This window comes from Labrus mixtus, chromosome 12, assembly GCF_963584025.1.
Source record: "Labrus mixtus chromosome 12, fLabMix1.1, whole genome shotgun sequence".
In the NCBI taxonomy this organism is placed as follows: Eukaryota; Metazoa; Chordata; class Actinopteri; order Labriformes; family Labridae; genus Labrus; species Labrus mixtus.
The window spans coordinates 14,433,727-14,461,693 of record NC_083623.1 but is presented as its reverse complement, the minus strand read 5'-3'; the positions used below and the strand labels follow the sequence as shown (position 1 = coordinate 14,461,693).

Genomic DNA, 27,967 nt, shown 5'->3' with positions numbered 1-27,967 from the left:
AGACCACAGTATGATCTGATTTCAGAGTTTATTGTAGCATCATGATTCCTGTCACTGACCTTTTACACTTCAATCAAAATGAAACGCAGCGGAATGAAAGTCGATACAGTCTTCATGAAATCTGATATTTGTTGTTAAAAGTGATGCTGATGATAAATGCACTTTCAATTTGGCACCTAACACACATTAATGAACAAGCAGGACCTTGAAGCTTCCACATACATGGAATTTGACAGGAAATTAAAAAATGATTGGTAATGTCAGAAGGAGACATTTATATTGAGAACATCATGCCGACAGTTTAGGCTACCAGTGAGAGTAAAGCTGCTGATAGGCTGGTATCCGTTTACATGTAGAGGCTTAAAAAACACGATGACAGATGCTAACAGCTATAAAAATGGAATGACGTCTTTAAAAGAAAAAAAAAAGCGGGAATTGCTCATTTTGTTGCTCGCTCACTAAAAACTTTGTTCTCCAGCACTTGTGATCACATGAGCGTCTTCATCGAAGCACCTTATCTTCTAAATCCTCTGAGATGATTGGCACGATGTACATACTAATTACAATGAACTGAAGCCTGGAGGAACGCTCCTACGACGCCATCACTCGCCCAAAGAAAAGACAAAAGAAAATCAGATGCAGAATTTGTAAACACTTTACATTTGAACTAAAAAAAAAAAATGCCTCTACACATAATGTAAACAATGATACATGTTAGTCCATTTCAACTTTGTGTTCTATACAGCTTAGATTACATTTGATCTATTGGATTACAATAAGCTATTTATGATAACATATTAGTAAATGTTCAGAATACTTAATTGCATGTACATAATATAAAAAGTGACATTGTCATAATTTTTTATGTTTATTTTGTGCAAAATGCTTTAGTAAACTATAATTTGGCATTTATGAGAAACCTTTAAAAAATTGGTCCTTAAAAAAAAAAAAAAATCTTCGATGGATTTAGAGAGCCACACACAATGTTTAAAGTCAAGCTTCCACTCAAACATTCATCTCCACCTGTAATACTGTGCAAAACGATGGCTTCAGCGAGTGCAAGCAGCTCCGACAAATCAACCATCCATCAAGTTCGGCAAGATTTAGGAAACACCGGCTGACACTCGCGCTTATTTGAAGTTTCAACCAATGTCTTGTTGAATGATACGGTGGCCCACGAGGCAAAATAAAAAGTACGAGTTAAGGCATCAGACTATTTCTGAAGGCAGTATGAGTGACTGTGCCTCTAAAAACATGACTCATCATCTGCTGAGATATTTACCGACTTGGCACATGAGGAGCGTGACACACTTACAGTATAAAAACATGACATTTTGGTATTTCGCCAAGCCAAACGTTGATCATACATAGAAGTAAGCGGTTGCTGTGAAATGTCTACAGTTTTTTTAAAGTCAGTTTCAACACATTCACTGGACTCTTGATCATCATGACCCCAAACATCCAGCTCTGCTGTTTTATCACTAGTGCCAGGTCGTACTCAAACTTTGGCCTTCTGGTTCAGAGGGAACATGCAGCCACTAAGGGAGGATCTAGCAGGGTTTTTTTCTTCATGTAGTTTATATTTTAGACTTACGTTGTACCTTAAGAATGTAACTGCCTAATAGTACTTTTCTTCTGCTGTAGATGACACACCAATGAATCCGAAGTAAGACATTTTCAGACCTTAATGTACTGCAAGCGTCCCTATTTGAGTACCTGTAACTTTACATGCTAGTTACTGTATGTGGCCACGAGTTTAACAGCACAGGGACTTTGAAATTGAAATGATTGAAGCTAAAGTTCAAATCTAGAGTAATATAAATGAATCTGTCAAAGATTAAATGAGAGCTTAAGGCAGCAAATTCTCCAGGAAAAAGCTACAATCTCGCAGACTTGGACACCTGTGTGGTTCACATGGCTCGGCTCAGCTCAGCTTGTAATCTTTGTCGGCCCAGTTGCTGAGAGTGGGCGATGAAGAGGGGCGTGGGGCGGATCATGGGTTACAGGTCATCGTCCCCGATTCCCTCGAAAGCGTAGTTTCCATGGAAATCGTCGCCGCTGATGTCGTTGGCGGAGTTGGAGGCGCTGATCCCTCGGAGTGACACCGAGTTCAGCTTGGTCTAAAGAAAAAAATCAAAGATGTATTTAACAGTGACGGTGATTTATTAGAAAACATTTTAAGGTTCTGTGAATAAATTCTCTCACACCATCAAATAATTTAAGGGTTAAAAAAAATCGACTCACTGAGAGTTTGACAATTTGTTCACGGTTCTGGTCAGGAGATTCCTGCAGCAAAAACAACAGGAGTTCAATTATTCTGCAACTAAAATCTATCAAAAGTCAAAGTAAGAGCATGCTATTCCTTTTCTCACCAGTAGAGGGGGGGATTTCACAGCTTGCTGACTGTCTGTCCTGTGGATGGAGCCGTTGTGTCGTTTCCTCAGCATCTAGAAGAGGATGGAGACAGCAGCAGAAGCGACAAAGGTAAAAAAAAAATGTACTAAATTTACTTTAAGATGTTTTAATTTTAGCACTACAAACCAATGAACTACTAATCCCATAATCACTACATTAAAAAAGAAAGATATTTTTGATAAATGTGTTCTGCTCAAAAAGAGGCTCTGGCTCTTTTTATGTGTTATCATAAGTAAATCTATAATAAAACATGTCATATCTAATAGGGGAAGCAGGTGTAACATCCTATGCAGATATGAGTATCTTAATATTCAAAAGGATGTGGACATTTTGCTGATATTTAATGACATCACTGCACTTATGAAATGGATACGTTGTATGTACCTTCTTTATGCTGCCGCCTGATTTCTTCACCATTAATTCGTCCACCATAGACTGAAGGCAGATACTCATCATGATAGCCTGAAAACACACAATAAAAAAAAGACTTCAATCATTATGATGATGGGAACATATCTTGTTTGATGAGTATTCATTTCAGTGTGGTTTAACATCTTTTAAGACATTTTGAAAATACATAGCGGTCTAGCTTGAGTGTGGCTTGAATGCATTGACCATAACAATCGCTGTGATTTAATGCTCTACTACGCCTAATGCTGGTAGCCCCCCACGCTGAGCCCGTCTGACTGTTTACCTGTTGACTGGTGATGGTGACCCACTGCAGGCGGTCCTTGCTCATCAGATACTCGAAGGCCAGCTCCAGCTTGACTTCACATTTGGATGAGCTGCAGGGATTTGTCGTGCCGTTTGTTATCGGGACTTGCTGCAGAGTGGGACACAAAGAAGGAGAGTTAGGATTCGGTCATCATCAATATCTTCTTTTAAATTAGCAATGCCATGCACCACAACTGCTATCATCAACCGCTTGGGATTTATTATTTAATTTACTCTACAATTTCCATTTCTTTGTCAATCAAGTGAAATATGTCATCCTTAACCAAACCCCAGCTTGCATTCTTAAGCCTGCTATTCAACATCATCAACTGGAGGGTTGTGTAAGCAGCTAGATCACATCTGCTATCCTTTATCTCCATGTGTAAGCTGCCATTCTTAAGCTGCTGCATCACCAACCACAGGCACCCAAATCTAAAGGAGACGCGTGCTAAAAGATTAACGTGGGTGCAAAGAGAGAAAGACAGCAATATGTGCAAGTGCAGAATTTTAAATTCCTTCACGAATATGTGACACACACACACACACACACAGCTCCCTGGAGATGAGCCCTCATTCCTCATTAATGGAGCCTCTGCTCCTCACTGAGACAGTTTCCTCTGGGCCAGAAAGTGTCTGCACCTCCCACAGTAACAACACACATGAGGATAACATAAGGACAGTTACAGCCAAAATCAAAGCTCTGATACACACACACACACACACACACACACACACACACACACACACACACTGTTTACACATGTTCTGCCGGATGCAATTTGAGATCAGACTTGGAGCGGGGGCTATAGCACTGCACCGAATGTGATGTTTTGAATAGTTAGTCAGAGAGGAAAGGGCTCATTAAAATGACTTTGACCTCTTAAAATGCGCTCAGGAATTAAACACCCCGCTGGACAGCGAGAGGGCTCAGTCCATAATCAGACGAGTCAAAATGTATTTTAATTTTAGATGTGTTGCTATGTGTCCACATCTCTGTGCAAATGTACTTTTGGAGAAGCATAAAAAGCTTCTGTGATTCACATAATGACTCTGCTGTTCCAATGCTGATGCAACGCAAAAGTGAGCAGTGTTCCCATCACCATTTAAATGAGGTCTTGCGACTGTGAATGTTCATCTTTCCAAACGCTGGCTGGAATGATGTGGATAGAGCTGCACGCCATGCTTTTGTCAGCTTTAAAAAAAAAAAAAAAAAATAGATCGTCATGCTGTCTCTTTTCAAGATGAACAACTGGTTGGAAGCAGGAGAGAAAACATGCAGATTAAAGACGGATTAACTGTGAGATGCAGGATGGATGAAATGTGTTGTAGGTGTAGCACTAGCTGTAGCTTTGAATTCCTCAAACTAAGCAATTGGGAAGTTGAACTGGGAATTGCCCATAAAAAGAAAATGGATCTAAAGTTGGCATTTCTTTTTAATGTACCCTTTCTTAACATACTATTTAAAGTCAAATGACATCATCATCAGCTCATCAGGAAAAGCTTTTTTTACAAATGTAAAGCTGACTGTGACTGATGGGTCATCAGCCTCCAACAATTCTTGGAAGATAACACAATGTAATTATTTTCAGTTCCTTTTATCTCTCTCACTGACAGTGAAACATCTTGCATTGATTCATTACAGTGAATCAGTGAGTAATCCTGATGAATCAATCAATGTCCTCCACTCAACTGAGTCTAACAGCATCTCATGTTCACTGATCAATTCAGTCACGAGGTGACCGAATAAACAAGCCTCATACATTCGTCTTATGGTCTGTTTTGTGTCTTTCTTCCTGTAAAGTTTTACTTTGAAACTATGTATTTATTATGATGTCATTTGAGTTGTTAGGGCAGGATGTAAACAGAGAAGCATTGTAACTGTTTCCACTACAGACTGAATGCAAGCACTATTCCTTCACATCAACAGACAATTATAAGTTTAAAGAAAGGATGCTAGTGTGTGTGTGTGTGTGTGTGTGTGTGTGTGTGTGTGTGTGTGTGTGTGTGTGTGTGTGTGTGTGTGTGTGTGTGTGATGCTGGTGGATCGATGCAGCACCATCCTGTGTGGGCTGTGTGTTTGGGTCATTGGACTGATGAGGATGGATAGTGTGGAGGTCAGCACTTCAGCGAGAAGTAGGAGTAAAAACTACTGCTTGGCAGAACTCAAGACATTTGTTACTGCAGCAGCGGCGGCGACGAAAGGAGGTACATAAACAGGCTGCTGCATCTCTACTCTGCCAGCTCACCGTTTCATAACAATATGGAGAGATTCCAATTGGATTATTACTGTTTTATTATTATGAGATACAGAAACGCTTCAAGGCGAGTCCACTCCCCCTCACTTTCCCACACAGACGCACACTCACAGAGTTCCACTTACAGAGGACGTGACTCGCCAACACCTCATGCGGGTGACCTTGAAGCTCCCCTCCTTCATCTGCTCGTTGGGCAGCTTGACGTGGAAGTTGAGCTCGTTGTTGCCGGCGCTGACGATGACTTGGCAGCCCTTCTCCGGGAAGTCGGTGATACAAGGGTCAAACTTTATAAAGCCATAGTATTTGAGAGTCTGACCCAGGTGGATGAACTGGGAGAAAACGAGGAAGAAAAAACATTATGAGGCTTTTATTTAAAAAATAAATAAATAACAGTCTTTGTCTAATCCCCAGAGAGAATACCTTTGAATTCTCTGCTGAATTATTTAAAATTCTTATAAGGGGGAAAAAAGAGGCTAACTGCATCACAGATTGCACTTTTGGCTGTTCTCGACAGAATTATCCTCTGTGAAACAGCTGTACCCAAGGAGACTCTGTAGCGGGCACAATCATCTGGAGGAGATGCCCTTGCTTACTTCTTTCTTGGAGCCTTTCTCCTGCAGTGATTTGAGCTGCCTGTGCTGGTCTTTGTTGACGAGTATCCAGCCTCTCTCGATGTCAGACACTGTCTGAAGATACAAAAGGAAGAAGTAGGTCGTCATCTTTCTGCATGGGTTTACAAAACAAAAGCAGGTTTTCTGTGTTTCTTTGGGTACACATGGGAGAAATCACACCCTAATCCTTTGATGTAAACAGTGCGGGTCAGCGAATAATTACGCAGGAACATGCACACTCTTGCAAGCACTGTTTATTTTCCCCTTGATTTCCTTTAAAAAACCTTTCCTATTAGACGTGCAGGCAGCACTCAGCAGTTCCAGATTTTAATCAAGCTCGCAACCCCCGAAAATAAAACTGCTTAACACGACAGATCACAGTTGTTGCATCAAAAGCGATGTGCTGCTAACAGGATCACAGAGGAACACAAAGACGTACGAGAGTCAAGGTGCTGCAAAGTCAGAACAAGCTGACATCGCTAACAGAGAATAGAGGGACCCAGGGGACAGACAAAAGCATTTGGAGGCTCAGAGCAAAGCTTGGTTTGGCTCTCTTGTTCGCTGGTGCCAGGCAAACTCAGAACAGAAGCTAAATGAAAACAAATTCAATCACGCCTTGTTCTAATTTCTGTTTGCTTTCTACATCCCAAGGCGACACTCATTTGAAAAAGGTATTTTTGAGAGCACTTTAGCGGCTGAAAATAAACAACAGTGTCTGGATCAGCCAAGTCATGTAGCCTCTTACCTGGGCATAGAGCAGATTCAGGCCCACTCTGTTGTCCATGACATCACTATCGTAGGCCATGTCCCAGTAGCTGCAGAGACAAAAGACACAATCTTTATTAATCTATTTCTATTATGAATTACATTCAACAAAGAGGCACGGCTACAATTCCACACCTACTTACAAAACCTGAAATAGCTTCTATTTGTCACTAAATATATCATCTGCTGTGATTGTCTGCATACCATGAAAAACGACAAATCACACACATCTCAAAGAAATCCTCATCTCTTAATGAGTTTTCACCCGGGTCAAAATGCATTTAGTTTTTTAAATACTTTAAGAAGTACCAGAATGTGAATATGAATTTTCCTGGATTCTTTCATCTTGCTAATTTTGTGGATACATTATTTAAATCTGTTGACCATCTAAGGGTAATTCTTCTTTTAGGTCTGTGTAGCTGTAATACACGTGTAAGACATCTCATAGCATCAGAGCTATATGTGGATTGGAGCCATGTGTATGTTGTGAGCTGAAAGGAAACGTGATTTACTGAGGTTGAAGAAATGTATATGTTTGACTTTTACAAGCAGATGTAATGTCATCTTTCTAGCCTATTAGAAGTGTACCGAATTAGAAAGGAATGTGTAGGCTGTACCTGCTAACAGAATATAAGCACTGTTAACATGAAAACTGTGTCAGCCGTTTGTGTTCGGTTGCTATTTACAACAGAACCACCCCAAACCCAACACAGAATCCTATGAACTCATGAGGGAATGTTTCATCCTTCGCTTTATCTAACAAAATCTTGAACCTTAAATTAGGTAATATACATGTTTTTCTACAAATATCTGAATTGTCACTATTAATAATGAAATGCCTAAAACGACCTGACATATAATCGCCTTTAAAACCATTCTGTTACACATGAATTATTTGACATATTTCTGAAATTAATGAAATGAGAAAGACTCGCAAACTCCTTTCTGTTTCACTCATTGTCCAGTGAGTGTGGTGTAAACATCTACATTAACCACTTCTCTCCCTTGACACTGGGTTGTCTGAAGGGCATGTGTATCAGAGTGGTTTCTGAGGCAGCACTGTGGATGTATTAGAGGCTGTTTTTTTTTTTTCTTCTGGTAAATCTGTGCAGAGATGTGTGGGTGCTGGAGGGCAGTCTGAAGAGTGGAGCGTGACGTTAGAAAAAAAAAAATGCATGAATTCAGTTTGAGGAGAGGGAATCACATCTGGGATTACATATGAACATGGCCAAAAATGTGCTTCAAAAAAAACAAAAAAAAAACAACACAGCAAGCCAAACATGTTTTAGACTTTGAATTTAAAATGCTCATGGGCAAAAATCTCATTACACTCGTACACAGCACGTTGCTGGGGGGCATGAAAATTTGACATGTTGTAGCTGCATGACACCAGGGCTGCTAGTGGAAGCAGAGGTAGTTGATGAGAAGCAGGATGCATGACTACTTCAGCTATTCAAAGCAGGTTAGAGAAGAAGACTGAGAAACTGTGATAGGATGAGGGAAAGGGAATAACAGAATACAGACAGTGGATTCATTGAGAAAACCTGCTGAGGTATTTTAATTAATTTGATTTTGAATGAACTCAATGCAAATAAAGACTACATGCCATATGCTGCATGTTTGCTTTAAAAAAAAAAAAAACATACATGTGTTACTGCTGATATACAAGAACTCATGAATTAAGTTACGTTTTAATTTCTTGAATTCTGTGAACAAATAATTACAGTTTTTTGGGTTCGAGGTTTCACTGGACACAGACGACATTGCTTCCATTTTCAGGGTGCTCTGTTAGCCAGAAAACAGCTTTCTTTTTTACTTCTTTTGGACCAGATCCTCCTCTGGATCTCGTACACTAGGGGTCTGTTTTTCCTCCACCTCCACTTGTTAGTTCTACATTCATTCTTCCCTCGCTGCGCTACACTCCTCAGAGAAACTAGGTCAGGAGGACTAAGAGTCTCCTTGAGGCAGGAAGAAAGTAAACATCCTGTGTACCTCAGTCAGCAGGAGGCTGGGTGACGACACGTGAGGAAGTAGAGAATTGAGGGGGGGGAGCTTTGGTCTTTATTCGGTAGAACAGTCACAGAGAGACAGGAAATGTGGGGGATGACATGCACCAAACCGCGTCAGGATCGGGACTCTGACTTGCCACCAGTGAATCGAGGACAGTAGCCTCTGTACATGGGGCACCTGATCCACCAACCATGCTACACCGGTGCCCATTATGGATGCTTTGTATTTAAAATTTAAAAAATTCTAATTTTGTGCAGGAACCAGAATGATTGTTGATGCTGAGCGGAGCATTCCTCTTCTCTCTAGTGCCAATAACCTTCATCTAAATCTACCAACCTATGAGAAAAAGGCTTTTCAAAACATTTTGGTACTGTGTAAGGTCAGTTAAGAGACTTTATCAGAGATGTGTCGGTTACTTGTTGTGGGAATTGATGCTTTGAATAATTTTCAAGGATTCAACTTGCTCAATGTCGAGTCTTTTAACACATTTTTTTAACACACTCTTATCTGGCATGTTATGCAAACTTACGAGTATTTTTAAGTTTTTCCAAAAGCAAAAAGTGGAAATCATTCAAAAGAGTTGTTTTGTTACCCACAGAAGATATTCCCCTTTATGATGAAGAGAATATCAAACATGAAAGAATGAATACTGTTCTGAGATCAAACTTTACATGTCCCGGTCTCATCCCTGATTTTTTTCTTGAGCCACAGTCAAGTGCTCCACCTTCCTGCTCTTGATAACGATCATCAACAGAGAGATAAATTGTCAAACAAATGAATCTGGTTTCTTTTCCAAATTAAATAGCTCTTTGTAGAAGATGGTGAAGTCAGATAAAACAGTGGGCTGCTCCGACACATTAAGAACGCATGCTTCACTGCAGATAAGGAATTAAAGGAGCAACACCCAGAATGACACATTTAAACTGGTCCACTGAAATAAATGATACCGCATTTAGCAGTTCAGTTTGTTTACTGTAAACCAGCTGCCTTTATACTGACTTAGATAAATAATACATGAAATGCAGTAATAATTATTATTTGATGCAATACAAAGTCATAATGTGAGCAGGTGGTGGGTACCTTTTCCGCAGGATTATGTGAAATTCAGAACTCCGCAGACTGGTGATGGAAACATAAGGCAGCTCAAACTCCTGCAGCTTCCGGACAACTGAGAGAGAGAGAGAGAGAGAGAGAGACAACTTCAGTTAAGTCCCAAGGACATGTAGATAATGATGGCAACAACAAACAATGAAGGATTGGAGAACTCCATCTGGACAGGTCCCAGGAGGCTAACACTTTTCATATATGTGAGTTTTATAATGTAGAAAAGAAAGATAATGGGCTCTATGCGTGCGTGTGTGTGTGTGTGTGTGTGTGTTTGTCCCTAATCTGCAGCTGTTTCACTGCATCCTGTTCCCTAAGGAGAGTGGAGGAGATCTCAGGTGCTTAGCCATGCTGCTGCTGGGTTTCCAGGCATCAACAAATGAGCACAAAACCTCAAATCCAATGGCTGAACAGCCCTTCAGTTGGCAATTATGTTCGTTAAAGGATTTTTTTTGTTACGTCCTTTATAGGCTAAGATGCTTAGAGGAGGCAGGAAAACATACGCGTTACTTTGATGTTTGAGAATCTCTGCAGAGACTTTCAAAAAAACAGATGCTAACTGAAGGCTCAAAATGTTTTGGAATCTTTTTTTAAGCAATCAATCTGTAAAAAAGAAAGTGAAAAAATGTGGAGAAGAACAGCAGCAGAACTATTTCCAACTGCTTCTTCTTGACAAGTCTTTGCATATTTTACTTCACACTTTGATACACACAGACTTGTGGAGAACGTACCGCCTGTCAGAGAGGGACTGACTCCTCAGAGCTATCCCGTCGTGTCAATACTCCCACCAGTTTTGTTTGAATCGTGGCCTGCTGCGCTGGATTTATTCTAGTAGTCGAGTCATACTCAACACATGGCCGCTCTCTTTCAAACAGCTCAGAGTTTCAGACTTAAGCTGTGCCAAGAATATACAACATGCCTGCAATATTTTACAGATTCCTCCAAGTTCACCTGGCAGGGTTTAAAGCCTGCCTGGAGAGGATTTGGCAGGAGGATTGGGGGAGTTTTTTGGCAGGTGGAAAACGGGAGAGGAGTTTTTTTTTTTTGCGGGGACTAAATGGGTTTTGAGCGGAGAGGGCTGTGATGAAATGGAAAGAAAGGGAATAGAAAACTGAAACATGTTGTGATCTGACTGTGTTGTATTCATTTGACATAAAATGTGGGTGAAAATATCCCGCATGATTGGTGTTCACAAATTAATTAACCCATTAGTGCAGACAAATGTGTCAGCGCCTCCTGGGAGCTACTTTGTATAGTTCAGAGGATTACATGAGAACAGAAAAGGATTTAAGGAAATGATAAGAATGAAATCTGTGCCTTTAAAACAGTACAACAGTTTAACTGACGTGTCTCTTAAAGATGTGGAGTATTAAAGACGACAAAGAATCTGTGACTACACAGCTGAGGCATGGCTCAGAAAAACTATGGCACTACCAGCTAGTCAAGAAAAAGACAATCATGCTAACATCCAGACATCTAAACGTCCATCCTAACTGCTTCTGACTACAGAAGAATACAAAATAATACTCACATTTATAGATCAAATAAAAACTTTTACGCATAAAGAAATTATTTTTCTCTGAGTACAATCAATAAAAAGTTGAAAATAAATTTACCTAAAAAAAAAAATTTAGAGTAGAAAATGAATCATATTTAGAATTAAATATTATAAATTTCGATGTATTGTAGGACTACCTGCATGTTTTGTGCAACATACAACACACTAGTGTGGTCATTGGTATATTGTTGTATATATTTCAAAGGTTAACAAATGTAGCAGGCAGGTCTAACTTCTGAAACCACAGATGCATCATGATGTGACTATTATATTGGGCATCTATTATCAAATGTGCGAAGTTGCATAATAAGATAAAGGTCTTTGTGTCAAGTTAGAATTTGAAACAAGTAAAAAAAATTAGGACAGCACTTATATTGAATTTTAAATGCCACCCAAACATTTCGAGCAGACACTCTTCATCAGCGTGTAACAGGCAAAAGTTATCATTTCAAAGATTTATGTTTGAACGTCTTATTTTTTCATATCCCCTCTCCGAGTGTTCCCAGGATGTTTTCTTTCTGATTCTTATGATGATATTTGGCTGCTGTGACTTCACAGTCTGACAACTGATAAATAATGCACCTGTTCATTTATTTGTTGACAACAGACTTCACATATAGACAGTGAAGAACTTTGGGGATGCAGAGTTGTTGGGAATTTTTTTAAAATTTATGCACAAACACATTCCCGAAAACACAAACAAAAGATTGGAAAGAGAATTATAAACAAATGTTTTCTAGATTTAAAAAAAACAAGTACTTTCTTCCAAATACAATACTATTTATTTGTCTATATCTGTCTCTTTCTGGCTGAAATCAATCAATCAGACTGTCTGCAGAAGAAGTGGACTCCTCTCACAGTCTCCAGAAAATGTACTTCAATCATTCAAAGTTGGCGTTGAATGCCGGGCTGTTTCGCAGCTGAAACGAGCTTCTTGTTTTTTTTAGAATTCCAACTGCAACAATTGTTTGTCGCCCTGATGAGTTTATTGTGCAAGCTCACGCCAGTCTAAACACTGACTGCATTACTGTGTTGAATGAGCAAACCCACATACACACAGGCTGATTCTAACCGACACTCTGTGATGGTCCTAATACATGAATGATGCATTAAAGCCAAAGATACAACAGGAACTCAGATAGAGCACACAAACCCTCACAGGCCATGCAGATCTTTTAAAAATAAACCCCAGTGAAAATCCAAACAGAGACACAGATTTAGAGAGCTGCTGAACTGCTGCCAGAGCAAACTCTTTACGCTTCATTGAGGGGAATTTAGAGTGTAAGAAACTTTCTGCATGAAATTACAGAACGTAACTGTCCGTAAGTGTCCCTGTTTGAAGAACCTGTACTCTGAGTACAGGGTTATTTGTGTGTGTTTACAGAGAGGATATGATAAAGTAGTACATTTCAGATGATTTCATGAAGTTGTATTGCACATTTAGTTTATTTGATAAACATAACATCCTATCTGATGGTCAGGATTTTAAAAAAGAAGCTCTTAAAATGCCTGAAATAAATTCCAGACTGACTCTAAATAATCAGAAATATTAAACTAAAGATTTCGTCTACTGAGAGTTTACTCTGCCTTCTCCTATTTCTTTTAATAATAATTAATTTGGAGATTAAACAATGCGTTGGGAAACTTGCTCTGCGACTTACATGTTAAACCTCCGTCCACACCTTCTCGAACGAGGAAGAGGCTGAAGTAACCCACGAGGTCGTCTGGAAGGTCAAGCTTTGTTGCCACAGTCTGCAGAGAGATGAGAGGTAAAGAAGGTTCATGTTCAAGGTCAAATGTAATAAAGTTATTCCTATGTAAAGAAGTGAGAGTGTTTGAAGAACAGACAAGATGAAAAATAGATTTTTATTTAAATGAAGATTGTACTGTGACAGCTGGAGATCAAAAACTAGGACAAAACCAGCACAATACTTCATATGTCTTTTCCAACACCACACTTCAAAAGTCATTGATTTGAAATGGGGATGAAGTCTTGAAGTTTTTCACAGCATGATTATGTGTTTCGGCTCTGTTTTGTTATCTGCATTATTATGATTCTGTTTAAGCTAACTTAGGTGCACCATGAAAGCAATATCTCTTTCTGAGACCTGCATAAAGCATTATCGTAACATTCTCACACAGAACAACAACTTTATCCATGATAGAAAAGACAAATCAATGCTTTATTTAAGCCTTTGCACACTGATTTGGTCTTTTTTTGGATGCGCGGGAGAAACCTGTCACACTGAGTCCAATACGTTTATTTTTCTCTAATTGAGAAAATTTGCAGTATGACACAAAATGTCTCGTACACGCAGAGTCATCAAGCAGTTAAATAGATTCTGTGGTTCTTTCACTGCTTAAAAGAAAGAAAAAAACGGGTCCATTGACATCAAAACAAGACAAGAGCAAGGAGAGTTCCGCCTGTTCATAAAGGAGCTGCAGGATTATCCAGGTGTATTTCAGGATGTCAGTGGTCCAGTTTGATATACTTCTAGCTATACTGGAAGCATACATTTAAAAAAAAAAAAAAAGCCCACCAATCACTGATTCTGACCATCAGCTGGCAGTATGTTTAAAGGGGCTATATGTAACTTTCAAAAATACTGCGTCTGTAGTGATACCGCATGGCCGTTAGGTGAAGTGCACCAGTAACCTGTTGCTCGCTCTCCCTCGCGTGCTTGTCATACGTGCTCGTACGTACACAAACGAGCATCATCATCGGCCGCAAAACACTGGATATTTACCGACATAATGTTTACAGAGGAGGTAAGTGGTCATACACATGTGAACGTCTGTGAAGGAGTCTGTGTGTCTGTATTCATTCTCCATCCTACAAACGACACGCTCTGCAGACACTGGCTGAGAGCAGGAGTGTGTGATGAGTTTGTCCGCCTTTGAGAGCTCCTAGGGCGGATAGAAGTGTGTGGAAGGCGGCCTCTGGCTGTAGGGAGTGTGTGATGAGTTTGTACTGTTGATCTCTGTAAGCGGAGCGGAGTGAGGAGGACGTTGAGAACGTGCATAAAATGTCACTTCCTGGAGCTTTCGCGGAAAATACGACCCAGGGAAAAATGTTATACAGGCAACACAGATAGACAGTGAACATCTACTTTTTCACATCAGTTCGCTTATTAATAGGTGATAAAAAAACGATTAATACATGTAAAAAGTTACATGTAGCCCCTTTAAGATAGGGACACTACTCACACATACATACTACAGGGATGGATGTGGAAAAAAAACGCAGAAAATTATAACATACGTCAGCATGCACACATGATTGACACAACATGAGATCGTACTTTTAATCGTGCGTCAATTTCAAACAGAAAAAAACGGACTCAGTGTTCAAAGGCCTTCACGGTCATCTGTGGTACTTTTTTATCTTTTCTCTAAATTTAAACTCCTTAGATTCAAACAAGTCCACAAAGATCCTCCATGTGAGTACAGTTGTTGGTTTTAGAGACAACACAGTCCTCCTTGTTTTGAGATCTACTCGGACACCTGCTGAGGTGAACAGAGGTTAACTAACTGTGGTTAATCTTTCATAAGAGCACTTTAAGAGCCACCTAACACGCTGGATTTACAGCCAAGAGCAATAAAGAAAACGATTATGAAACATCAGTAAACTAAGTTTCCTGTAGTGATTCTCTTCAGATTGTGTGTGGTGATGGTCAGTCAGAGATAAGTGGATTTACTAATAAAGTTGCATCACAGTTAGTACTAGATGTAAAAAGAAGCACATATTTATATGATCAAGGTGTTGGTTTTCAGGTTTTCATTCATCATCTCATCATAATCTCTAGTTTGGTTGTTTGATCCAACCTACTTTATTCCAGCCGCTCCTCAGAGGTTGTAAATAAACTCATAGATGATGACCTTATCAGGACTTAAGGCCTCTTATCAGCACTAATCATATCATATCATTTCCAGCTATAAACACAAGTTTATGATCAACAAACACCTGATTATATAACCTACTCTGAGCATCTCATATAACAAGTAGAGCACCAGTTACTGGATATACACACTTAAAAAAAATCTTAAACCTGACACTTTTTATAATCAAGTTCAAGTACAAGCCCCCGGTAGTGAAAAGCTAGCATGTCTACTGTTTTGTTTATGTGCTTTTGAACAACTTTAGAGCACTCACATCGAGGACGTCCTCCGTCTGATCCGAGGTCAGGATGTTGACTGTGACCTTCTGACCGTTGGAGAGGCAGATGTCTAAAGAGACTTCTTCTGTGGGAATCTGCTGCGTCTCCTGCGGGAGCAACACAAAACACAACAGGCTTTCCTTAAGCTTCATGGGTAAGCTACGTGTTTTCATTCTTGTAGGTCGATAACAAAAAATGTAACAGAGGGACATCAGCAGACGGAAATGTGAGCGGGTCCGAGGAGAGGAAAGTATAAACACATCATGCAAGAGTAATTTACATTTACTGGTAATATATAACCTCTTGCAATTTGCTACAGTGAGTCTGATAAGCTTTAGACACAAAAATATATTACTAGTGCAGCTGTGTATATTCTAGAGACAAGACAGGAACCACTCTTACCAAGTTCATTGACTAAACAGACTGAAGTACATATTAGTGTCTAACTCTTTATAACTTACAAACGCAAACAAGACTATCAGGAATAAATAAATTACATAGTTGACTGAACCTGCTGCCGTCTAGTAGATCTCAGAAGAAGTGATGAACAGCATACTGTACAAACAGCCCGTTTTTCATTCATTCATATTTGGTTCATTTGGTTTCCAACACGGTAACACAACATGCATCATACACAAAGAAAATGTGGTACCACTTTGTCCACAGAGGGCGCCAAAATCAACATGAAGAGAAAGCTCCTCCAAGAGCTTTAAGAGCTTTAAGATTGAGACAGAAGCAGCAAAAACAAACATCCTGCTTGATCGTGTCTTGATTCAGATTATCTTCATGACAAAATGACTGTCCCAAAAAAAACCAGTCAAACTTATTTTCAGACAGATTCAGCTGACAATGGGGCAGATAAAAAAAAACATCATGTCATGTCAAGTACAACACTGAAATGTGAAATGCATTAAATGCAAAGCAATTAATATCCTCATAAAAGTGATAGCCACATCCAAACGTCTTTGTTTGCTATTCAGTTTTCACATTCATAAATATGCTGAATTAATTTCAGCTTTCCATTTGACTCAAGCTAATTATTAATAGATTGTTTTCTATTAACAAACATGCAGACTTTTACTTCCATTCAGTATTAAGAAACGGAAGAAAAAGTCTCCTAAAGCCCAAAGTCCAAAGTGATGTTTTCCTTTTGGTAACAATGGGAAGCTGGGAAGAATAGCTGAGGTGATTTTTCATTAACATAAGGAGAAAAAAGAAGATATCAATTATCTAGATTGCTACAGATCCATTTTCTTTCAATCAGCCTCTTCATCATCTGACAGATTATTGCATACCTAGTTCTCCCCTCCAGTTGTGTAACCATGTCAAGAGAGATGAGAACGTGGTTTTCATCAGTAACGGTGCATTTGTTTTTTCAGTTTTTCCCTTCACTGAACAAGGCAGGTGATGAAACAAAAACACCCCAAACGAATGAATAATTAATAAGGAAAATAAACCAACTGCCAAAAGGGAATAATATTTAAAAAAAAAAAAAAACACTGATAGCTTATATTATGGAGTATAAAATCTTAAGCTCAGCGACTCATGCCCTCAGGCAGTCTGTCACCACGCCTGTTAATTCATCTCTGATCATCCTTGCTCTCTCAGCAGGGGGGGGGTCTCTGACAACATCCCCTACTACTGAAGGTTCAGATGAAAATTACGAGGTGGGGTGGTAACTCATCTCCTATTCTGCACCTGCTGTCCTCGCAGTACATAAGGAGCTGCAGGGGGGAGGGGAGAGAAGAAGACAGAGGAGGAGGAGAAGGAGGAGGAGGACGACGACGACGACGACAGGCAGAATGAGTGTGACACGGCTGCAGACGGATGAATCTGTCTGTGAAGGTTATTGGATTTACAGCCCTCCTGGCAACACGGGTCACAGCTTGAACGCTGAAGTCTCAACCTCTCTGCCTGGTCTAAATAAGTCATCAACACCCGACCCATTTGAAATGGTCTTTAATGTCAGACAGCAGCAACAGCAGCAGCAGAGTTTGTTCTCTTAGAGCATGGTCCTCTTTGTTTAACATTTTAGTTCTGCAGAAAGGACTTGTTGGCCAATGAGGTGGGATGAATCATCTTTTCCATTTTTTAATGACATAATAGTTCAAGAGAGACCCAGCTCCCACACGATGCGACTTTATTGCTGCTGAATGTTCGCGCTCTCCCTTCAGTTTTTATGTTTATAATTTCTCACATTATCTGCACCCAGAGCCAAACATAGTCTGAGAAAATCACAACATCTTCAGATGTACAGATGGCCTGACCCAAGAAAAACTGTGACAAACACGCAGAAGACAGCTCCCTCTTCACTGGACCACAATGCCAAAAGTAATTACTGACCGGGCAGAAATGAATGCATCAGCCTTTTGGTTCAAGGAGCACCCCTGCTGACCACAGTGACACAGCAGAAAACAGACAAGTGCAGGTACAGGACCAAACTCTACCAACCTGCTGTGCTTTCCTTAAGAAGCTGTTGAACATCTCACTGGCTCCAAGTAAAGGATCCTGACGCACTGTGAAAAAAAAACCCACAAAAGGAGGAATAAGAGAGACCAATCAGGAGAAAGAATCATGTTGTACTATTCAGTGCTATGGTAAGTGCAGAGGATGTCATGAAAACATTCTTTACTCAGCAATCAGTTAAGGGTCTTTTACAGGATGTAAACAAAGACCTCATCAGGCGGAGATATTCTTTTTAGTTTCCCTCTTGTCGCAGTTTTTAACTTTGCTGCGGTAAAATGGGTGTGAATTTTGTCAGGGCGACCTATCTTAACTTGCAACAAACAAGTGTCCAGTATATGCAGGGCATCACTTGTTATCTGGCAAAGGTTAAATAAACTGTTAATTATTACAAAGCAGTTGAATCACATTGTAGTAGTGTCCTCTTTGGGTAAATAGCTGATGAGATGTTTTTTTGCTCATGTCCTTTGTTTTCTAATGAGGTGGTTTTCAGCTGCAGAGCCGTGCATTTAATTATCTGCATGATAACCCTGCATGACTACAACATGCTCACAGTGTGAGTGTGAGTGTGTGTGTGTGTGTGTGTGTGTGTGTATGTGTGTCTGTGTACTGTACACTATTGTCCTTTAACAAATGAGTCTAACCCTCTGACAAAATGTCAAACTTGTAAGCCATCTGCGTCAGAAAAGATTGTGTTTGTGGCCGTTCATTTTCCATAACTATGCAAAAAGCCATGATGTAACCGAGCGCACTCGCAGCCAAGAACACCCTGTGTGCGTTTGCTCCCAGACTATGAGCAAATACACACGAGAACAACGCTTCCTTGTTCCGCTGTAACTGCCAGTGCTTGAGAGGATTAAAACAAACCCCTTCGCATTGCTAACTGCGCCACTTATTCATGTGTGTTTTGCGGAAAGTTTACAACTGACTAGTTTGCGAAATTTGCGAAATTTGCGAAATATGCCGAAAATTCCCCCAAATCCGATATCAAATTGGGTGCTGAACGTGATTAATATTTCCTTTTCTAATCGGCCATGAGGAATTTGGAAGTAAAAGGTAGTAGTTCTCTGCTTGTTTTTACACCCAATAAACATAAAACATTTAAAAATCCTTCCAGGTCTGCAATCCTGGCTAGAGGTTTTATTTTTTTCACATCAGGTGTGTCAGCATAACTCTGTCCAGTGAGGCTTTGGCTCAGTGTCCCAGCTCAGCCTGTGCTCACATCATCAGTTCTTCAGTGAGACATTTTTATGTTTTCATGTGGCATCAAGAGACCAGTGTGTGTCTGTGTTTGTGTGTGTGTGTGGCTGGGCTCCCCGCAGATACCAAGCCAACTCATTCCTGTGATTGTTGTGGTTGATTTTTTTCGCTCTCCACATAAAGAACAAATACCCGCTTACTTAAAAATGGTGAAATAAAACCTCTGGGATTTGAGTCCTGCAAGTCAGGGAAGAATTGTATCCAATTTAAACCCCTGACAAAATCAACCACATTGAATAGAAATGAGACAGAAATAAGATGGAATGCAAGACGAGCCCATTCAGCATGAATAACCTACCAGCCTGCATGTATTTCTCCAGCTGCTCTCGTCTCTGTTCGACCTCGGCAGGAGTCAGCGTGAAGATCTTCTTTGGAGGGAAAGCAGGCACCACATTGCTGCCATATTCTTTCTTTATCTGTTGGGTTCAAAACACAAGTAGTGAAGGTGAGTTTGCAGGACTGCAGGTAATACGACTGTTTGTAATCTCATTCATGCTGGATGGCTAAATTCATTGTTTAATGAATTTTAGAACATCTGTGGAATTCGCCTAAAGCCATTCACTTCAGCACAGAGCAGCCTTTTCAAACATACTCGTGGATTCCGTCTTTTAAGAGGTTTATTCATGCTGCTCAAGATGAATCACAGGTTTATTTTAAGGTTTATTTCATCGACTAGCTAGTGAAGTTTCCATCCCTCAGCACAAACATACACACACAGAAACACATACACACACATCTGGAAGCCTGAATGTCTAGTCAGTCCAAGTTTACTTTGTCTTCCAGCTTCTTGACTCATTTCTTCCGACTTTCTATCACTTGAGGGCTGGCTGCTTTGAACTGTGCACGTCTCAAACTATTAAACCCTCACACATGTAAAAAAAGACAAAAATAATTCACAAATTAAATGTGCTTTAATTTAACAGAGAAAAACTTGACATGACGCTCATCATGAGGGAATTCACTTAAGTCCCCCCCCCCCCCCGATTGTAAAACTACCTCATGCTTTGCACATATGGTGTAAAGAGAGGCCGGGCAGAGAGAGAGTGAGAGAGAGAGAGAGAGAGAGAGAGAGAGAGAGAGGTGATTTTCACCTCAGTGTTCTGCCCTTTGGTATTTTCCGTACGTCAGAGCCTACACTGGTCACACATACCAATAAGCTCCCACAGCCACACACACACTGAAGCACAGGTTAGGGATGTATCCACAAAGTGGAGCTTAAATCAGAGCTAGGACTGCGGCTTTTTAGAAAATCTTTCCTTATTTGCACTCTCGATTTAAACAAGTCTGTATTTTTTTTTTTTTTTAGAAGTGTGACTTTGCTAAAAATCATTAAAAAGAGGAAAACAATAGAAACCACTAACAATCACATTTTCCCTACATGAGCTGTGTGTTCCCAGTTATCATTAATGTTTCAGGGTCAGGCATTCGCCACTGTGGGGTTGGTCCTTAAAGATTCAAGTGTGTCGTCCCCACACCCTGTTGCCAAGCAACACCGGCAACTGTCAGCCTGGATAACACAGACTTGAGGAGGGAGATAGCAAAAGTTTGGCCACTTGCTTGCTTATTTATTAATGTGTGAAAGCAGGAGACATGTCTATAAGACTGCGTTATATACTGCAGTGTACATTTTATAGAGCAAAGAGCTCAAGGGTCCAGCAAATAAATCTCCCTATTCAGAAATACGCAACCCCTTCTGCAACTGGACTTGTTTCTAAATATGTACATAAAGACTTCTCACAAATTAGATCACAATCAGCCATGGCACTTCGAGAAAAGGTGCATGCCGATTCCACTAAGTGTCTTATAACAACGCCAACAAATGTCTGAGGCTCCGTGTGAAGCTGCAGTAACGCAGAGACCAGGCAACCAAACACTTTCCATCAACATTTCTTTCTCAGATTTGGTTCCTTTTTTCCCCAGCAGGTGAAGTGGAAGAAAGGCCAAGAACATTCCTTCCATGTCACCCGCCTCCTCCTCTAACCTCTTTCACAAACAATACCGCCTATTAACATGCAATAGTCTTTGAGTCTGGGAGGAATAACACAGCACCAAACTTCAAGCGAGCGTGGTCGTGATTCAAAGTGATGGGAGGGCAGCGTATTGACCGTGCGACACAGAGACGAGCGAAAGGTCACGTTGGGTGGATGTGGTGGCATTTAAACAGCTCTCAGTGCAGCTAACATGCAGGACTGCAGCACTAAGTTTATTATCATGGTTGGAGGCTTACCTGTTCATGGAGGCCCAGAAGTTGACTGTAGCGTACTCGACAGTGCAGCACTCCATTGACGTGGATGTTGTAGGCCTGTGAGAAAAAAGTGAGGACAAAGTTAAGGAGAACAACGGTGTAAAGGTCTGACTTCAGAGCTGCGCTGATACTGAGAAGAGTATCAAAATTGCCCCGCTGAAAACGGGGGGGGGGGGGGGGGGGACTGTACTGACTCCATAATAATAACAGGGTGGTGCTGTTGAAGAATGTAATGTAAATGGTAAATTGTCACACTACCCATTCACACACTGACGGCAGAGGCTGTTAAGTAAAGTGACCATCAGTATTAACCAATCCCATACATGCATATTCATACAACGCCGACGAAGCAGCAGGAGCAACTTGGGCCCAAGGACACATCGGGCCTGTAGCTGCAGGAGCTGGGGACCGAACCCCCAACCTTCTGGTTGAGAGATTACTGACTCCTAACAATACTACTACTAACAATCAGTTTGAAGACATGAAATAGAGAAAAGAGAGAAATTAATGAATTAACTATAGATAGATTTAAAATGATAAAGCGTAGATAAATATCAGTAAGTAGTATGAATTACACTTCTTATTTCTCTCACAATCTCAATCCATCTTCTAGTTTCTAACCATGGAGAGTTTCCTCACTCCTTGACTTTATTAAGGAGGGCCAAACAAACAAAGTGTGAATTGGATTTGATCAAACCCTGCTGATTTCCACAGAGGAAAACAGAACCTGCCGCACAATTTTCAATCACAACAACGCCTTGTTGAATTATGCAGAGGCTAACAAATACAGAAAAGCAAGAGTCAGGGGAAGGGGAATCTTTAGCTCCTTCTCACTGGCACCCCTCCGCTTGTTTTGACAAGTAGAGAAAGACTTTTCACTGGATGCTTCTGTGCAAGAACAACAACAACTGGAATCAGCCATCCAAAAATCTGCTATCCATCATGGTTAGAGCCAATTTGAAAAAGAAAATCTTTTAATTTTTTCCATGTCAGATTCTTTATTAAGTGTTATAAATTACTCTAGATAAATGGTTTGGTCTGAGGTTAAAGAAAATCTTCCAAGTTCGCTCAAACAGAGACTCAGCCAGAGGGCAGCATGCCTGATTTGAAAAAGTATTCTGTTTTAGTTTTCTCAAGGTCATCACTTCCACTGTAACAACAACAACACCGTCATCACTGTTAGAGAGAAATCCTGACACAGACAAAAAATCCAACACTAAAAGAAATCAGAAGTCATGGTTGAAATTAGCTTAAACTCTTCTGTTGTGATGAAAAAATAACAGCTGGGGCTAAATTGCACAGAATAATCATTATCGATATGATACTTTTTACTGACTTGTGGTAATAACGATCATAAGAATACTCGCTCCTTATATGTTCTATAGCCTTGATCAGGCTGCGTACGGCTCTGGCCGAGGATGAGAGGAAGTGCTTCTGTCTTGCTTGTTCGGGGATTTCCCTTTTTGGCATCAATGCAAAAACTGGTGGCACTTTAATCTCCTTCAGTGGATATCTAAAGTCTACATGTTTGGTCATCTGTCAAAGAAAAAGAACAAAAAAAGTTCTGAAGACGGCAGACAACCCTGTTTCATGTAGTTGCATCTCACTGATGATCTAAAGTCAACAGAAGAAATAAAAAGCTAAGTGAAAGTCGTGAAAGAAAAGAGGAACGATAAAGAATACGTGACAAGGCCAGTGAGTGAACTAAAAGATGCACATGTCAGTAGGATCCAGGCAGGAAGGAAGAGTGAGTATGCACAATGTCACAAAATAAAGCAGCCCACAATTTTCTGGGGATGTTGTGCAAGCAATGAAACCTGTGTTGTCCCAAGTGAAAGTTTGAGTTTAATTAAGAAATGCTTATAAGCAGATCTTAGCGAGGTCCACTTTGTGTTTGATATTTAACACAGATGATGGGCGTTAAAACCAAAACACAGGCGGAAAATACAGCTAGGAAGAAGAACTGCTAGTTCAAACTAAACAAGAAGAGAAAAGTCAAAGACACAACCAGCATCAGCATCAATGATCTGAACACATCACAAAACACTATCATGAAAAAAACTTTGCAACCTGTTTAACGTGAAAGTGAAAGGTCACCAAACCAGCAACACACACTACATGAAACTCAGAAAAAAACTTGAGAATTATGTTCTCAGAATGCAGGAGAACATGCCGTCTTTAGATTAAGCTGTACAACATGGAATTCAAACGCGGAAAAAGCATATTGTAAAATCTAAGTAATCCAGATTTAAGAGAACACGAGTACAAGAAATAAGATTGGCTTGCATAGAAAAAGAAACACAGCCCTAAAAAAAACATGTTGGCCATACTTATGTACAAGTCAAACTAAATCATGGGTATGTAACATTAATGTCAAAATGGCTTTTCTTAAAATATTCTCAATATGTAAGATGAACATGCTTAGACATTCTGTGTGCAGTTTTATAAAATTCAGTAACAGTTTTATAATTGAGATACTTTCAATCATGAAGTAACTCAGAAGCACAATACAAATTCTCAATCAAGTTATAATATAACCCTATACCCTATATATTGTCTTGTATATAAGATAATAAAGTCAGAAAAGCTTTAAAAAGTATCTTTTCAAATCAAGAAATGAGCACATATTGGATTAAATTTCTCATCTTACTTACCAGTACATTTTCCTTCATAGAGTTTTAATTATGTGTGTCATTCATTTGTCAAGCGAGTTAGTCAAACATTCTCTGGTTTTAGTTTCTTCAATTCAAGTCAGTGAAAGTTCTTTTGTCAAAATGTACAGCATATGAAAATAAACGAGGAGTCATTAGTACTCATTCTGTTCTGTTAGGTTGAAAAAATGGAAGTCATTTGACCTCATTTTGGACAACGAGACGTAATGTAAACCGTTTTACAAAAAGTATGAACCCAAGGATTAATCCTCAAATAACTGGCAAATATTCCGAAAACAATTGTTTGTAGCAGCCCTATACTTAACAAATGTCTGACTTAGAACTTAACATTGCATTTAAAATAAATGTGTAGTCTGGAGTTGACAGGAGGCGTCCGTCTGTTTCCAGTAGCCGTGCCCCAACACGTGATGTGTGTATTTATGCTCTTTCTTTTCACATAAAACGACATGTTTGTGAGATGAGATCAACTCAGAGGAATACTAAGATAGTTCCTTATCTGAAAACATTTTCATCTTTGTGTCCCTACATGTGAACATACTCTTGACTGTTCGATTAGATTCAGGCATGTTGTTGAGCACAACTAACATAGTTAACAAAACTATAAACAGAGGCTTGGTTCTTATGTCCCAATATGTTCTTTAACCAAAGTAAATGAGTCACTATCACTTAGCAGCAAATTCTCTCTCTCTCTCTCTCTCTCTCTCTCTGTAACACACCCACAAACACCCAGAGACATTACAGTACATATCACATGAAGCAGAGAGGAAGTTACAAGTCTACAAGTCTACAAGGCAAGAGGAAGTGTGACCTAGCTCTTGATTTGTCTCTGCTTGCACAGGAATGGCACCCTATTTAAAAACTTGCACGCAAAGCTTGTTATTCTAAAAAGCTCTGTGCAAACGCGGCAGATTCTGTGGCCTGCTGGTTCAAAGGTAAACAGCCCATCTCTCAGCATTACAATCAAGCAAAGTCCCTTCCTGTTGGCCGGTTAAGGGAAGGTCACATTGACAGTCACACGACTGCCAGGCAGCGAGGTGAAAAGCAGGCACTTTAAAGTCCCCACTGCAGTACAGCAAGAAAGTGTGCTCAGCCAAGTGGAAAGTACTAGTACTAGATGGCACCGGTTTAGAAACAATTTCATTTTCTACAGCAAGACTGATGTGTTGAATTAAACTACAACAGATCAAAATCAAATTCCAGCATAGAAAATATCAATACTTCTAGAAATATATGGCAAAGTTGACATCTTAAGCAACGCTGGTGCTTCTCGAAGCAGATACAACTAAATGTTAATGAGTATACTCCAAGATACTGTATGTCTCCTATCTCTGGAGCACATGGAGTCCAGATGAAAAATTGTTGTTAGCAGGTGTATGACATAGAGAACAGTCATTGTGTGTCCGCATGGAAATCAGATGTTATTTCACAACATCTGCGGATTATGAGAGCCACAGCACCCTTCTTTAAAACATCTGACACCAAGTCTTCTTCTAATGAAAACTGTTTGTGATGCTCCTTGAGATTTTTTTATTTGCTTTGGTGTTTGTTCATAAAAACACAGATTCATAAGTAACTGGGAAAATGAACCAAAACTGTTTCCTAGCAACATAATGACTTGCGGGCATGGATGGGGGGCATGTTAATAGACACATTCATGCTGGCGCTACTGTCTGAATCATCAAGAACAAGAAAAGGAGAACCTGTTTGGGGCTGTCAGTAATTCTTTTGAACAATAGTGCCTCTGCCAAGAATTGTGTCCTCACTGTTTCTGTCACTGGTATAAGAGGAAAACAGCAGACTCATCTCCTCAAGTTTAAAAAAAAAAAAAAAGAAGTTCATGGTGCTTCACTGCAGCTGTCCTTGACTAGCCTCCATGAATGATCCTCTCTGAGCTCTACAGAGCATGTCTACCAATGTGTCAAGGCAATGCAAGGTGTAACAACACAACACAGTGGCAATTGAAGGTGCTATAAACATGGCATAAAATAACATTTACAAAAAAAAACAGGAGGAACACAGAATAGAAGCAAAGATGACCACGTAAACCATGTAAGATGATGCAGCCAAAAAGGATTAGTCTACTGCTCTTCATGACTGCTGTTGTAGGCAGTTATATATTTAACTGGGAGTTGTTAGAGCACTAAACAACAGAGTTAAGCAATGCTGGTTGTGTTTTTTTTTCTCTAAATAGAAAGGAGGATTGCGGTATTATAGTAGAAAATCTGAGAAAGAATTTAAAAAGGGAAGAAAGTGCTGACTTAAACCTTTTCAACAAAAAAGGAACTGTGTTGGGTGGCTTTACACTAAATACGATTTTGTAACACAACAAGTATGGCAACAATATAACACACAGCTGATCAAATTCATCCTGAAATATTAAGTCGAACCATAGTGAGGACTGAGGGGTTATTTCCTGATGAATGGCCTTAAAAGTTTCAACAACTATGCCCCTATTTTTTTTTTTTTTAATCCTTGCGAAATATGGTGCCTTCATTTAGTTACAAATTGGCATTTTGTGGACTAAACTGAGGCTGTAGCTGGATGTTTTGATGCATTATGTAGTAGTGTGCCCTATGGTGGTGAATCCCTGCTCTTGCAGTGGGATCATTTATAAAGGGTAAACATAGAAAGTCGTGAAGCCTGTGGCCGCGAGCTTAAGTGAAATCAGGTAAAAACACAAATGATCACGCTCACCACATAGGTTGATCCATTTTCTCCCGAACGAACCTCCGTCTCGGGGATGGAAAAATGCATTTTGCACTCAAACACACACACTGCAGTCTGCTGCCCAACGAGAGTTCCTTGAACGCCACCGCAGCTCACGATGGAGAAGAAGACAACACAGTTTCTCCACAAAGTCCACCACTGCTGCAGTGACTGTCGGCGGTGACTACAGAGGAGGAAGGGGGGGTCTCACACGATACATCCACTGGACCGCAAGTCCAGGGAAAGCGGTGCCAGGCCGGGGGGAGACTGCTGACGACTTTAAAATCTGCCAGAAAACTCATGTACGAACTAGCACTGGCATTAAAACTTCTCCCACGTCAGTGTCAAACTTTTCTCACTGCCGTTCCCGCAGCAGCCATGTTGCAAGTGTTAAGTAATTATACCTTCACTACTGGCGATGCAATATTCCTTTCGCACACTTTTAAGTAATATGTGAGCAGTTTTAAATCCCCTACTGTCGCATTTGAGTTTCAGCGTACACAGGTAGCTCCGTTCATTAGCGTTTCCAGATGAAGTTCCCCGGATAAAAGGTGCAGTAGATTTCTCCAAAACACAGCGTCGCAGAGCCGATGGCAAACCTTTCGAAATAACAAGGTAGACACTTGTACTTGTGTTGGTTTTGCTGGGTTTTTCCTGTCTCCTAGGTTTGCTGAAGAAAAAAATCCGTAAAGTGACGGAGGAAACTCATAGATACAATGTGACAAAATATCAGAGAGAACACGTAGATGTACCATCACCCTCAGACCTGCTGTGTGTTCAGTGCACCTAGCGGCCCATCAAGAGACATTGCAACAATCCCTCTGGGCGAAACCATCTAGCTTTCAGCCAGGGGGGGGGGGGGGTGATGCAGTTAGTCCTGTTAAAAAATAAGACTACATTAGCACGAGTCCTATTTATTTTTCGCACTCGATGACAAAATATGTTCATTAAATGTATTCCATGAGCCACAAAAATGCTTAGATCTATTTTTTGAATCTCTTAAAATCGTTAAAACCTGAAGTGTCCACTTTA

General features: G+C 40.1%; 1 protein-coding gene across 1 annotated transcript; it reads right to left on the bottom strand.

Annotated features, from left to right (window-relative positions):
• Positions 1-11: 11 nt before the first annotated feature.
• Positions 12-27,758, bottom strand: snx17 (sorting nexin 17). Its single transcript, XM_061052162.1, has 16 exons — positions 26,924-27,758; positions 21,540-21,614; positions 19,611-19,728; positions 18,041-18,105; positions 15,586-15,696; positions 13,094-13,184; positions 9,851-9,938; positions 6,741-6,810; positions 5,978-6,070; positions 5,510-5,713; positions 3,110-3,238; positions 2,800-2,877; positions 2,373-2,447; positions 2,245-2,286; positions 1,074-2,120; positions 12-1,031 (listed from the first exon to the last, which is right to left on the bottom strand). Exons 1-15 carry the CDS (start codon positions 26,981-26,983, stop codon positions 2,001-2,003), a joined length of 1,419 nt encoding a protein of 472 aa, XP_060908145.1. The 5' UTR covers positions 26,984-27,758; the 3' UTR covers positions 12-1,031; positions 1,074-2,000.
• Between the last annotated feature and the right edge of the window lie 209 nt (positions 27,759-27,967).